The sequence below is a fragment of the Nannobrachium achirus genome (genome assembly GCF_963921795.1).
Source record: "Nannobrachium achirus genome assembly, chromosome: 3".
NCBI lineage: Eukaryota > Metazoa > Chordata > Actinopteri > Myctophiformes > Myctophidae > Nannobrachium > Nannobrachium achirus.
In genome coordinates this window covers 31,210,707-31,225,862 of record NC_137812.1, presented here as the reverse complement: position 1 = coordinate 31,225,862, position 15,156 = coordinate 31,210,707, and the positions used below count along the sequence as shown (strand labels likewise).

The following is a 15,156-nucleotide window of genomic DNA, read 5'->3' as shown; positions in this document are numbered from 1 at the left end:
CACGCACACGTCCTCACGTCACACCAGCGCCACACAAAAGTCAACACAGAGAGAGAGAGAGAGAGAGAGAGAGAGAGAGAGAGAGAGAGAGGCTTTACAGTCCGTGGGTCTAAACAGAAAGTGAAACTTTACAACGCGAGAGAGAGAGAGAGAGAGAGAGAGAGAGAGAGAGAGGAGAGAGAGAGAGAGAGAGAGAGAGAGAGAGGCTTACGGTCCTGTGGCTCTAAACCGAAAGTGAAACTTTACAAAGGCATGGAGAAAGGCAGCACAGCAGTCCTCAATTATTCATTACTAGAGGTTCACGGCCCTTCGGGCCGCTCACATCTAGAGTCCACGCCCGCTTCTTTACTAAAAAACAGTTTTTTTCAACAAAAAAAAAGTGTTTTGAAAAAAAAAAAAAAAGTTACAAAAAAAAGAAAATATAAAAAAAAAAAGTTTAAAAAAAAAAGTAATAAAAAAATAATAATAAATTTTTAAAAAATGTGGGGCGGGGGGAACTATTGTGGCAGAACTATTTTTTTTTTTACTTTTTTTTAGTAAAGAAGCGGGCGTGGACTCTAGATGTGAGCGGGCCGTAGGCCCGCGAACCTCTAGTTTGATTACATTTATGTATGAGTTCTCTCATCTGGAGGGACAGAGGACGGCCGGAGAGACGGCGAGTGGGGTGAAGAGGGTTGGAAGCCCAAACCACTTCTTCCGTGAGGAAGAACCCAAAAGCTACAGACTGACTGCGGAAAAACCTGCATGGAGGGTTTAAAAATCAGCCTCGATTCCACAGCCGAGGCTGAGATGTTTGCTGTTCAACGACACAACGCACAGAAGAATAGCCCACTTCTGGTCAGACGGAGGAAGAGCCAGGCCTGAGGCCTGGAGGCAACCCACAGTGCCTAGAGCCTCCTAGTGTCGCCAACACCTGCTGGCATCTCACCAGCCATCTTCCCCACTGACTGTCTCTAAGTCTCTAAGTCAGTGGGGGCTGTAGCATGCCACTTGGACCCAGGCTGGGGTCTGATCAGCCTTGGTCGGGTCACCTGGAGGAGGGTGTCTGTTGTTGCGAGACCCGAAACACCCGGAGATTCCATGTAACACAATACTGATGATGTGTCCAAGTTTGCATCAGAAGATGTGTTTATTTACTCTCTAATGATTTATTTCTGTTTATTAAAGAGCCAGAGGCAGAGAGACCGCCGTAACTGAACACTATAACAATGAATGATATCAGAATATAGAGTTATTTAAAACTTGTTGTAACAAAACAAAATAAATAAATCGCCCATGTGTCATTTTACGGAAGCCATGGGGAAGAGGCATGTTATGTTTTGAAACACAATAATTGGGTCTTGTCAGTGTTAGGGAACATGCTTGGAATGCAGTGCAGCTTTAATGAATCAACATCTTCGTGTATTTACCAGAATAATGGTTTAGCATCATTCAGACATGAACGTTGGATGTTTGGAAACCTAGACATTACTGCTCCTACAGCAACATAAATTTGAAACATGGTATCAACTGCTTATACATTATTCATACTGAATTCTATCATCATAGTTCGGCCTATAGCTGCCAATACACTAATCTGCCACAGAACAACTTGGCCAGCGGCATTCTTCTCACTCTTCTCGTCTTTACTTATTCATTGGAACAACTCGCACATCTTTCACACGCAGCACCAGTTAGTGAGCACATTGCACTATGTCTGCTCCGAACAGCAAGACCAAGGGGTGCTGCCTATTAACCACTTACACCCTGCTTATTTTCTTCACCAGGGTCCCAGTAGTTGGTCTATTTTTGGCCCCCTTCTTTTCCCTCTTTACCAAATTTTGTCAGCTCACAGCTTGAAAATCAGCAGTTTTTGCAGATTGTTTAGTTTGCCGGTTATAGGCTATGCTCAAAATAGGGACGTTGAACATTCACATGGTTAAAATCAGCTAATTGGGCAAAGGAGGCTTTCACAAGTCTTCACTTTAACAAGCCAAGAACTGGTGTGAACTTGATAAATATATCACAGCACTGAGAAGAGACAGTAATGATGACGATCATCCATCCATCCCGAGGATCAGACCCTTCCTCACCAAGGAGTCTACCCAGCTCCTTTTCCAAGCCATCTCCAGGCTTGACTATTTGTAAGTCCCTCTGGATAAGACTGTCTGCTAAATGCCTATATTGTAAATTGTAATGAGGGTAGGGTGTGTATGTGTGGGTGGGATGGAATGAGACACCTGCTACTGTGGGTACAAATTAACTACAGAAAGAATTGCAGCATAAATCATTGGGACTGGGGAGGTGCAAATTACCGGAGACATGCATGCCCCCACAATCTCTCGCTCTTTCACAAGCTCGCACGCACGCACGCGCGCGCGCGCGCGCGCACACACACACACACACACACACACACAGAATAGAGATGCAGGCATTGCATTTTCTTCTGGCAAAGTTGAGGACAGTCCTTCAGTATGAAAGTATCAATAGTTCAATCAGACCTGAAGGTAGACTGGCTGTGAGGTGCATTTTCTTGTTTGAGGGAGATTTCATGCAGCAGAGCTGAGAGAGTGTCTCTCAGCGTTTCACATAATTACATACACTCATTATCACAGATCATTAGTGAGGCGGCCATCAGTGCTTTAGCCCAAATATCCTGACAATGCAGCTGTGCCAGACAGGCTGTCCACAACAGTGTTTCTCTAGCTATTGTTCACAATCCAAAATTAGTTTTGAACTCATTAGCGGATCACAATGCTACATGAGCTGTGTTGTCTATACTCATATGCTTTCAGCCTTTAACAAGGGCAGCATCAAATGTTGTCACATATCATATTCAATATAATCTCCTACAATTCTATTTGCCATTGTAAGTTGTCTCACCATGTAGACATAGAGCAGTCACTTTTCATTACTGCACATTACAGTGCATCATCAACAAATCATTCTCTCGAGACAGAGTCATGATACGCTTACGCTTCAAAGGAAGAGGGACAGACCGACTGACCGAGTGGGCGTCCCCCTTTCTTTGACGATGGCTTGCCAGATTGCCAACAAATAAGTATATGCTACTTGATTCTGTTATTTTCCCCCTAGTTCTATATTCATGATATCTGTTAAATACTGTATAATTGTATTCTGTGAATAAAATAAAATAAATAGATAACAATAAAAAAGCATACTTGATTATCAGGCCATAGCTTTAAAAATGGACAGCAGTTTATGGACTGAAAAGGAGATGATTTAATGATCTTCGTTTATTTGTATGTGTTGTTTAAGCAATGCTGCCCTCTTGTGGATAATAGATCCAGATCACTAACTAATTCATTAAGATAACACTGGGTCTGGAAGAGTCTTCATTTAAACACGTCAGTGAATGACATGTCTAAGTGCAGGACTCACCATTTTCCCATTAGTCCCTGCATTATTGCAGCATAGCCTGTTTGATATATTGAGAACTAATTGAACATAATGTTGTGCCATTAATATCCAGTACACAGATACATCTGGAGTCGTCAACTTCTGTGCAGCTGTTGTTGAACTTCTGGATGTTGTAGTTTTGGGGCAAGAACCAATTTTTCAGTTTAATACTCCAAAATGTCTGAAATGAATAAATAGAATATAAAAACAGAAAATAAATGTAAACTAGTCCTTGCCCGGGGTGTGCAAAGTATATGATGGATTGAATGAATGTAAGAGGCTCAGAAGTAATGTTGGTATCAGTGATGTCAGTCATCTCCAAATTTGGGCATTGTTTCAGCATGCGGCTGATTGTGAAAAACGTAGTTCACAAGTAGCAACACACAACCATCACAGACTACAATAGATGTTCATTTATTATAAACTTTTTGGAAAGGCAAGGGTAAGTGAACAAAATTAAACAAACAGACACAGTGGGAAATGTAATGGAACAAAATTATGAGATCATATCATGTTATATTATCATTAAAATCATAGTGTTTTGCCAATTATTTGGGGGTCCAATTGCAATATCCTCATCATGGCCCTGGTGCACAGGTTGAGATCCACTGAGGTAAATGAATGCCAGTTACGGCGCAGACCACTTGCCCTAATCAGCGAATCCCTGATTCAATTCCCAGCCGGTCGGACGATTTGCTGAAGGTCATTCCTCTACTCACTCCATATTTACTGTCTCTTTCCACTACAGTATTGCTGTCAAATAAAGGCTTAAAATGCCAACAATTAAAATAAACGAAAGTAGACGATTTGCAAGCTCACAATGCGACATGACTGGTAGATCTGACATTTTAAATATTTTCAAAATGTTTTGAAATAAAATAAATAAATAAGGACACTAGGTTGAAAGTGTTCAAATTGAAATGTAAAAGATATTTTATATTCGCTTTTTTTAAACTTATTTTCCCCCCTTAATTGTACCGTTAGTAAAGCAGTGGGTTAAAGAACATAAATGGTGATCCTGGAAGGCCACTCAGGTGGCAAACATACACGTCATAATAACAAAGTTATGTGTGTTAATTTAACTCAAGAGTGTAAAAAATATAACAAAACTGTAAATGTTTACACTTGGTATTTAGGGGTCCATGTTTTACACTCTCACAGTTACATGAACACTCAAGGTGTTTCTGTCGAGATATTTTATGAATAAGCGCTTTGAGTTACAGGGAGCTATCATTAAATGTGGCATACTGTAGTTTATATTTTACAATAATTTTCAAAAACAGTAATGTGGTTTAGTACGTCTGAAGCATGCTGATATATCTTGCAATAAAAGATAATTGTACAGTGCCATGTCTGCAATTGATAAGAGATTACACAGGTGCACAAGACACACACCAGTTGGGGGCTAAAGGTAAAAGATCAATATGGGAAGACAAGATCAATATGGGAAGACAGCAACTACTGTCAGGGCTCTATATTGATTGTTTTAAGTACCAGCTCTTATGCTTTAACTTAAAGGCCTGTCCATACTGTCTCCGACCACCAAACCTTTCATCGGAAAGGTCTGGTTCAACTACAAAATGACGTCTCTCGCATCTTCTGAAAAGCATTACCCCGAATTAGAGTTCGGAAAGCTGCATGTCGGAAAGTCGGAACGAAATGTTTGGTGGACAGACCTTTTAGTTAAGGCATAATAGCTGGTACTTTAGACAATCAAACTACAGCCTTCAGTGTCTGTGGCATTACTGTAATATGCACTGAAGTCATTCCACACACATGAATGTAGTAGGAGACTGTTGCAGAATCAAACATTTGACTGTGAATGCCAGACAGTGCAGTCAGTGTTAATCTATCAATGTTGTAGTTATTTCAGGGCACCTCACGACACATTTGTTAACGTTCTGAAACCTGCGGAACTATTATAACTTATTAAATTATTTCCTATTTTGCATGGACAACTTAAGTACAAGCTTGTATTCTATATACAATATTTACATGTTGTTCAGTCTTACTTGAACACTATTGCATACTTCACACACACAGGTCACAACCCTTCTCTTTGATGGTTAATAGTGACTTCTCCATCTCAATCAGCATTGCAGAGAAAAAAGAAAATAAAGTAGTAGTGCTGTGCTACCGACTAAGACGTCAGCAGTTATCGTCTCAGTTTTAATATAAATATAAATAGATTATCTATACTTCGCCTGCATAATTCAGTCACCCCCAGAGAATGCAGTTTAACAACCTTTGTACAAAATTAAATACATCTTTCATATTTATCCTCATTCCTCAGGGGACAATAGTATATAATTATATTGCAAAGAATGAAGCAGCTTAGGACAGGCTTGTATGAGATTCCTCAGTTTTGGTTTGCAGTGTTTGAAGAAAAAGTCTGAGGGAAAAAAACATGGGATTTCACCATGTGCCAAATTGGATCTTCTAGATGTGTGTAGCCTAATTTCTTGGCTAAATGTGGTCAGAATCTTGTCCGGACTGTGTATACCAAAGTGAGGTTTGTTAAGTGTCCAATGATCACCGTGGTTTTAGCAGTCTTTTGTACATCGCAAAACCCAACACTGCAAACACCGTGGCCCCAACACTTGTTCTCAGCCAGAAGGTAGAACTCTTCAGATCTGCTTGGCTTACATGTCTGAGAGAATGAGAGAGAAACAGAGGAACAGAACATAAATACAGATATAAGAAATAAGAGACAAAGACAGACCACAGGGAGATGGTGAAGACAAGGATAGTTGAGAGAGAATTGGAAACAGACACGATAGAGGGCTCTGCAACAACATTATCATGCAGTATGTCTAAATACTGTAAAGAATTGTAAATATAGATAAAGAAGACGTCTGTTGGGTAATGTGTGTAACCATGTTGACACCTACAGTACACGCATCAGAGAGTGGTCCATCAGAATGCTCTGAGGCTGAGGCGGTTAGTGCTAGACTGGACAGGCCGAATGGAGGTGATCAAGCTCTCATTTTGTTGCACTCTTGAGTCTTCACTGAACAAAGTATGGTTTTACATGCAGGACTTTTACATCGCTTGAAAACAAGGCGGGCACACTGCCAGAAAGGCCTTGGGAATCGTGAGGCACTCCCGAAGCCAGCCACCAGGTGAGCGTATATGTATATAAACAATAGAATCTATATTAATTCAAATAATTAATCAAAATATGATCCTAGTGGAATCAACAGCGAGCAGTAAAGAATTAGAGCGGTAAACGCAGCAGGGGAAGGTTAACATGATGATGATGAAAATGATTGAGATGGTTTCTAACAAGCTAGCGGTCAAGTGGTCAAACACGTTATAGTCATAAGAGGAAGTAAAGATGGAGGACCTGCTGAGCACAACGGCGTAGAGTTTGGCCCTGACCGTCTGCAGCAGCTCAGAGTTGAGGAAGTTCTGACACAGGCAGAAGGTGCACCTGTTGCATGTGCACATGCACCGCAACCGGGCGTGGCTGAGAAGAGAGGTGAAGAACATACACACACACACACAGCTGTAAGTCTGACTACATAGCACCGTAAATCATGCACACAGAAACAGGTTTGAAGAGGATGTGTAAACACACACACAGACACGCACGCACACACGCACCGCACACACATGCACGCACACACACAGAAAGAAGAAGGTACAGCAGAAAGACACGCCACCATCATCCTCATGATTTCATAAAAGTCGAATGCGACGGCCACTGTGAATCCCGGGTGCTACGATGGTGCTGTGACACGGATCGGGTTTCCCCGTGGGAGGAGGTCAAAAGGGGGGTGAGTGTAGCAGAGCAGAGTGACTCACTGCCTCAGCCTGATGGCCTTAAATCTCCCCTGGTTCATAGGGATATCCCTTTGTTCTGGTGGTTAAGATGTTTGACTCTCACGTGGGAGACCGGGGTACAAATATATATATATATTATACCCGGGCGTTACATACTGTATATATATATATATATCCACGAGTTTCCAACGCCCCATAGTGCATTGCGCAGACGTCTGTACCGAGCTTCCGGCGCCGATTTACAAGCTCACAACGGGTTGCATCTGCGACGCGACGTGAGCTTGTATGTCTGCTGTTAAACCCGGAAGTTTGGTCCCGATGGTCTCCAGTAAACTCCCGCGGAAACTTGTGGATACAATATGTATACAAAAGAAACTTCTTTTCATCAATTAAATTACAACATTTTTCAAAAGCAAGGCAATCGTCTACCGTAATTTCTCTTTTTGGGTCTTGAGCTAAAAGGTTTGGGAACCACTAGTCAAATGGGTAAATCTTGATGTCACTACAACTCAGATCTAGTCTTTCTGATACACCGTTGCAGTAGGTGAGTTTCCAGGCAGCCTCTAAGTGGGTGTTTCAACTTGATACATTCAATTAGAATTTAAAGGATTTTAAAAGGTTTCAAAATAACTTGCTCCTATTAATAATTACTATAATTTCTTACTATTGCTGTTTACAAGAAAGAGAAGCAGGCTGAATGATAATTTCGGCACGGTTAAATGGACTAACAATTCATGTGTGCATGTGTGTATGCCTGTGTGTGTGCGTGCACACATATCAGTGTAACTGTCTGCAGTACAGTACATGCCCTCTCCCAAGTGTGTAGTGTAGTTAACTAGGCTGGGGATTTCAGATGACCTCTTCAGGGCTAATTTACTGCGTACACTATATTATGTAACTGTGTGACAGAGGCCCAGAAAGGTGATGTGTGAAGACAGTGAATTGCAGGAGTGTGGACCTCTGGGGGGATTCAACATTACAACAGAGTAGGAGTCCATCCACGTACTGTATAATAATAGTACACTGTAGGAACACTACACTGCCAGACTGCAAAGCAATACTTCCAAAGGGAACAGGGAAGTGAATTAATGTGTGACTTATAATACTTTAAGTCAGGCACTGTTGCCAAGGGGAGAGCGAAGCCTCTGCCAAAGATGAGGACGCGGAGCAGTTGAGTTAGAGGCAGAGGAGGTTCAGCTTTGGAACCTGACAACCTCCTTGAATTGGTTTCATTTTGAGGATAGAAGTTGTCATCATTATTTTGGTAAGGTGTTTCCAATTATAACGACTGAGGTAAGGCTAGATCTCTCAAAACGTTCTACAGTTGAACGTGAGATACTTTTAATTGGGCCCTAAATACCAAGCCCAGTCTCCCACTCTGTCACCCAGCAGACAGGCAGTGTGTAGAAATCTGGGTGTTATCTTTTAAAGCAACTTCAACATGGATAAACCTGTCAAATAGTTAACAACAACTGCTTTTTTCTACTTGGGAAACCCTCAACATGGATAAACAAGTGGAAAAAGTTGTACAACTGTGCTTCTTTCTCATGATGCAATAATGCAATAATTTCTCTCAGAAAGGACTGTCAACTTTGTCAGTTAATTCCCCTTCAGTTAGTGGTTTCCTACTTTTCCCAGAATGCCTTTCAACAAATAGTTATGGTCATGCACTGGAAATACAGATGTGCCACCTGAGCACAATGTTTAAACTAACTACACAACATCAAACAACAGAGTGCACGAGGCAGCAGTGCAAGCAACATTGTCAATATGTTTTTTTAATCAGTGTTAAAGTCTTCCAAGGTGGCTTTTTAATTTGCTGATTTGTAACCTGTTTTTCCATTGTCCTGAGGATATCTTATAGAAAAGTTTTCCAGAGCTTTGAGAGTAAGCTTGCTTGACAGTACGCGTTAGAATAAATGGTAAATGGTGCATTTATATAGCGCTTTTATCCAAGGCGCTTTACATAGATTGTGCATTACATTCACCCATCCACGCACACATTCATACACCGGTGGCGGAGGAAACCATGCAAGGCACCAACCTGCTCACCGGGAGCAATTAGGGGTTCAGAGTCTTGCTCAAGGACTCTTCGACATTAACTCAGGGGGAGCCCGGATTCGAACTGGGAACCCTTCGTGCTCTAATTACGGTTTCTCTACCCCTGAGCTATGCTGCCCCGGATAGTTTTAGTTCAGATTTTCGCATGTCCTCGAGAAAGCAAGAAAAGCAGCAAAGTTGCCCTACAACTGTTGTGGTATAAATAGGGCTTTCACCATTAAGACATTTTACTTTATGATGCATTGTCGCTGAAATAATTACAGATAACGATTTCTGTCATTAATTGCAATTGCAAAAAAAGGCTTCTTAACAAAAGGGGCACAGGGCAGATATAATAATAACTTACAATAATTTAATAATTTTACAATTTAAAAAAGAAAGAGCTACACGCCTTACAGCTTGTAGATCTGCTATTTCCACTATTATTGAAAATGTTTTTTTGTGATCATTTGTTAATATGGAAATGACTACCGGTATGACGATTATGCAAAACATAATTGCGGTTATCTCAAATAATTGCGATTAACAACTGCGACAGGTGTAAAGTGTGTTGTTTCCACTTACGGATGCATGGCCATGGTGGTGAGCTTGGTGTAGATGTCCTTGCAGGGCGTTGAGGCAGTGTTGCAGGTGAAGGACTGAGGAGGAGGCATCTTGTGCTTCCTACAGAACTCCAGAGGACTGCAGGCATAAAGCTGTTTGACCTCTGGCAAGTCCGACTTGGCCGCTATCATCATACATGGGGTCTTACTGTCCATGAAGTATTGCTGAGTGGAAAAGAAGAGGGCACATGAGGGTCGCAGATAAGGTATCATCACATTAATTTTGTTAGAGAATTTTAACTGTTGCAGGCCAGTGAGCACAGAGCATACAGTCACTTTCATGATGTTGCTGTCCAAAAAAAAGTAGTAAATTAATGCCCTAATTTGTTGTGAAAATAGATGATCTACAAACTCACAATCGCATTGTGTGCTTGTGGGCTGTATTTTGATTGTCTTAAATACCAGCTCTTATGCCTTAACTTAAAGGCCTGTCCATACTGTCTCTGACCACGTAACCTTTCGTCGGAAAGGTCCGGTTCAACTAAAAAATGACGTTGCTCGCATCTTCTGAAAGCTGCACGTCGGAAAGTGGGAACTCTCCGACGAAACGTTTGGCGGTCGAGACGGTATGGACAGGCCTTTACGTTAAGGCATACAAGCTGGTACTTAAGACAACCAAAATAGGGCCCTGTAGGTCCACTTTCTTCTTTATTTTGGTTTTTATTTTTAAGTGAAAGTGTGTCTGCGTGGATTTAAATAATATAAATACTCAACCAATTGAAAGTATTAATAAGAGCTTGTGACTAAATAATAACTACATTGGATCCATCCCCCACCCCCCCCCCCCTTTTTCCTGAAAAGTAAACGTTTTGGACATTGAAGGTTTACACCCGACAGCAAGTGTACCTTAAAGACTTTGGCGCAGTACTCAAAAGAGTGAGGGTTGCTGCTATCGTAAACCAGGCAGACGATGTCACAAGCCAGGTCTGCGTCTGACAGGTAGTCAACATCAGGGAAGACCTCATGAAGCTGGAGAGATGGACATAACATTTACCATTACATACAGTGAAGAATGTTCATCCAAAACCTTTTTTCCTAAATAAAAACAAAATAAAAACTAAGCTATGATGAATAAAACTACGACAAAATATATCGACAATTTCGAACATTCTGCGAAAACAGTTGATCTACAAACTCACACACTTGTTGTGAACTTGTCGATCAGCTACTTTCGGCGAAGAAATTTGGGTTATAACCAGGGATTTATTTCTTTATTTTATTCAAGCAACACAGAAAAAATAAATACTCATGAGACTCACGAGGAGGTATTTCTCCTGGCCGTAAACAAATGTTGTGCTGATGGCATAGTAGGACTTGTGCTCCTCCCGAATCATTTTTTGGCGCTGTGAGATTAGCATGGAGGGGAAGAAATACAGTAATAATCACGTGAAACAGATCAAAACGTACAACGTAGATTGAGGTTTAACATGATAGGGATTATTGATATTTACACCACCAGAAATTGTTGTTGTTTGAATCTCCATGATTTCTGTTATCAGTGATTATAATAACTCACCTGGAGGCCTCTCTGCAGCTACAATTTGTGCAAAATATACAGTACAGTATGTACATAATAACCACTCTACTAACCCTGGCATCCCTATTCTGCGCATTTCACCATGGGTATCCTGGGATCCTTCAGGCAGCTGACTTGGGGCTACTAGCAGGCTCAGGGTGACCTGCCTTTGCTGTTGGAGCCCCTTAGACCAGTGTCTCTCAAACCACTGTAAAGTAGGGCTGCAATAATTAATCGATTAATTGTAATCGAATCGATTATTCAGTTAGTTGCCAACTACTTTAGTATTCGTAATCGGATCGGAAACTAATCGCTGGAATTTGTATTAATAAATACAGGAATATAGGGTCAAGAACAAAAAATATGACTTGAATATTTATTTTTAAATTACCTATTTGAAAAGAATACTGTTACCCTTTAGCCTGACAAATGAGTAGCAATTCCTTAATCAGTATGGAGTCAGAAAAAGCTATTTATTTTTTGTCTTTTATTAGAAACATAATCAGCAGCTGAGCAAAATGTAATACATGATGTATCTTTGAATGAATTATTCATCTTTTTGTTAGTTAAAACATGTCTACAAGAAATTCAAATCCAATTTATAAAGTAATAGCTAAATAAATGACATAATCCGATTCATCGATTAATCGTTTAAATAATCGACTGATTAATCCATTATGAAAATAATCGTTAGTTGCAGCCCTACTGTAAAGGTACATTTGGAAGCTCGTCAAGGAACCAAGAGGGTCCCTGGACCCCACTTTGAGAACCAGACCGTGTAACAGCTTTCCCTGCCTATGAGATATTCAATTCCAAGGCTCAATACTCCTCTTTTACTCAGTGTCATTTGAATCCCCCCCCCCCCCCCCGATATGTTTAATCGATGATGATTGTTTATTGCATTTAATTGCCAATTGTTTATTTGTGCCTCTTTGAGCTGTGTGTCTCGTTGCTAAAGGGATATTGTGTTTGATTGTATTCAGAGTGATTTAATGGCTGCTCACCACCAGATTTTTACCCAGGAAGGCTTGGACGAAGCCACTCTTGCCGCTGCCGATGTCTCCAAAGACGTTGCAGCGGAAGACGCTGCGCTGGGTCTGTTTCTTCTGCAAGTCGATCTTCTTATCTCTGGTCACTGCAGGAGCATCAGCAGACACCATGTGGATCAGGGAATCACTTTATATAGGAAACAGAGTCCCCTAGGGGTCTATACTTGGGACACTAGTTAATGTGGTTAACAGATACAGACTTGAAAACATGCAGATACAAACAATATTTTACATTGATTTATTAAAGTGCACAGCAGTAGTCCGAGACAAAGGTCTTAAGATGCTGATGAAGGTTTTAGGATTATGCTGTGCACTTAAATAAGATCATGCAGCGTATTGCTCTGTCTACAGTATGTTTATACTGCAGCCTCACACAAACTGGTCTACTCTGCTACTTGGTATCTGGTTGTATGTAATTTTAGGTGGTGGTGGTGATTGACATATTAATGACCACACTAAAGTAAAAATCAAAGCACTGCAGCTGCAGGACACAGGCTTTCAAATGTATTGGAATGTTGCATCTCCTCTTTTGCCCATAAGGAATAATATCTTCCTTAGTTAGAGGGGATTCCCTTTTGGAATCCAGGTGGTTACAGCGTAATAATGACTTTATGGCTGATTGCAATCCCCAATAAACTGATCAGCCGGCAAGCTAAGCCTGGGAGAAACCTGTGTGACGCACAAACTAAAGGACTCACGTCCAAATGAAAGCTCACGTTTATGCTTTACTTCAGTATCACAAGATATTGCAAACTTCAAAGGAATTGTGAGCCATGAGCATTTCCCCAAAATATGACCAACAGAAATGTCCCTCCCTGCTCACCCTACCCCCACAGTCAAACCAGCCTTGAGGTGAGCAGGTGAGGACCATCATTTTAGACAGAGATACTCCCACCACCAAAGTGCCAATGCGGTGCCTAAATCTATTAAGTAATATGAATATGATCATTAACCAATCCAGTGCACATAAACAATATAGAATAACCTGTTTAGCTCCCACAATGACATTGTGTTTTATGCTCAGGCATTCACTAGATAAAAGCATGATTATGACCTTCAATATAACTCATCATAACTGAATCCTCATTTAATTGACTGAGGAGATGAAATGGTCACCTGTGATTCCTGCAGCCTGGGACTCCTGTTCAGCAACGATGGAATACCCAAGGTAGCCCAGGTACTCCAGGCATCGCTGGACATCCAGGTAAGTTGTTAGCCTGGACAGAATGAAGGAAAAGATGCAATCAATTGCCTTGTTTTCATATCAATAGAAATGTATGAGAAAAATAAAATAAAAAGGAAAATCTAAAGCAGCCTGCATAAAATGTAACATAGAAGAACAGACCTATAGAAATAGAGTATACAAATAGAGTATACAATACAATACAAACTGGATTCATGGAGACTACAGTAATTTTGTGTAATGATGTCATAATCTAAAACTTAGATTAAAGGAATGTCACGAGAAAATATCCTCTTATTTTATTGAATATAAAAAATAAAAATAGAAATAAATAGCAGATCTACAAGCTCACAACAGATTAACCGGGGAGACATAAAACCTCTTTTTTGGGTGTGGGGCTAAACAGTTTAGGAACCAGTGTAGAGTACATACGTCCACTGTGAGAGGTATCCCTGGTAGGTGATCCAGCCCTGGTCATTGGTGTTGACTGTATTGTTGACATCTGGACCCCAGGGCATGTAGGGAAACACTTGAAAGAGATCATTCATCTCCTCTGGTGACAGTGCAAAATCACGGTCCTGAAATATGATCACACATACAGTCCATTGGTTGGTTAGCTGGAGATAAAGAATACAGCAATATGAGAGTGGGGTCCATATGGATAGAAAATAAGTAATTTTTGGGGGTGAAAAACAACAATCTCTCTTGGTCGTCCTCAGACGAGCTTCCATCGGAGCCTCCGATCTTTCCGGTTCTCCATACACCCGGCCAGCTCCGAAGAGCTTTCAGCTCCCGCATCCTTCTTCAGGACGTCCACATACAATAATCACTTAGAACAGTCGTTTGTGTGTGTGTGTGTGTGTGTGTGTGTGTGTGTGTGTGTGTGTGTGTGTGTGTCTGTCCTCAGCATCCTCGATTGTGTCTATGGTGATGAACTGCAGTTTATCAACCCCATTTACAAAGGCCAGCACCCATCAAGAACACATCCAGATAGGACAGTAATCACTAATCACTGGAAAAGATAGCACATTTTCCCTCATGCCAAGGCCTTCTCAGTAGCTCACATTTAAATCAAGCCTCTGTGTTCGCCTCAGGGCTGTATTTTAGAATGAGAGGTTTCTTCCCAGTGCACACCTGGGGGCAGAAGTGAGCACACTGTACCTTGTCATGTTTGTCAAAGACAGTCTGGAGGAAGAGGTAGGCGTTATGGTTCAGCTCTGTAGTGCAGTCTGGGGGAATTTTCAACCTGGGGAGAATGAAATGTACAACAAATCGAATTAAATAGAGTTGTTAATAGTATGTGCTGTTATAAGTTGTATTATTAGGTTAAAACAAACATATTTTGCTATATTATTTCTGATAGTAATCATTGCCGTTTGTTCGGCAGCTCTCTAAAGAATATATTTCCAGCCCTAATTCCATCCAATCAGGAGAGAGATCCCATATATCCCCATGGGGGCGGCATAGCTCAGGGGTAGAGAAACCGTTAAGGGTTCCCAGTTCGAATCCGGGCTCCCCCATGTCGAAGGGTCCTTGGGCAAGACTCTGAACCCCTAGTTG

The 15,156-nt window shown here is 41.1% G+C and overlaps 1 protein-coding gene across 3 annotated transcripts in view; it reads right to left on the bottom strand.

The window, feature by feature from the left end:
* Nucleotides 1-5,931: 5,931 nt before the first annotated feature.
* Nucleotides 5,932-15,156, bottom strand: part of rhot1b (ras homolog family member T1) — a gene marked incomplete at both ends in the record, with an annotated part of 16,955 nt that continues 7,730 nt past the window's right edge. For 2 of the 3 annotated variants that reach the window (XM_080721512.1, XM_080721513.1), the window contains 9 exons: nt 5,932-6,049; nt 6,746-6,868; nt 9,811-10,013; nt 10,695-10,817; nt 11,108-11,191; nt 12,369-12,499; nt 13,530-13,630; nt 14,029-14,174; nt 14,758-14,842. In XM_080721512.1, coding sequence (XP_080577638.1) covers nt 5,932-6,049; nt 6,746-6,868; nt 9,811-10,013; nt 10,695-10,817; nt 11,108-11,191; nt 12,369-12,499; nt 13,530-13,630; nt 14,029-14,174; nt 14,758-14,842 — 1,114 coding nt within the window. The remainder of the gene's footprint in view (nt 6,050-6,745; nt 6,869-9,810; nt 10,014-10,694; nt 10,818-11,107; nt 11,192-12,368; nt 12,500-13,529; nt 13,631-14,028; nt 14,175-14,757; nt 14,843-15,156) is intronic. The other variant, XM_080721514.1, reaches the window with a different exon arrangement.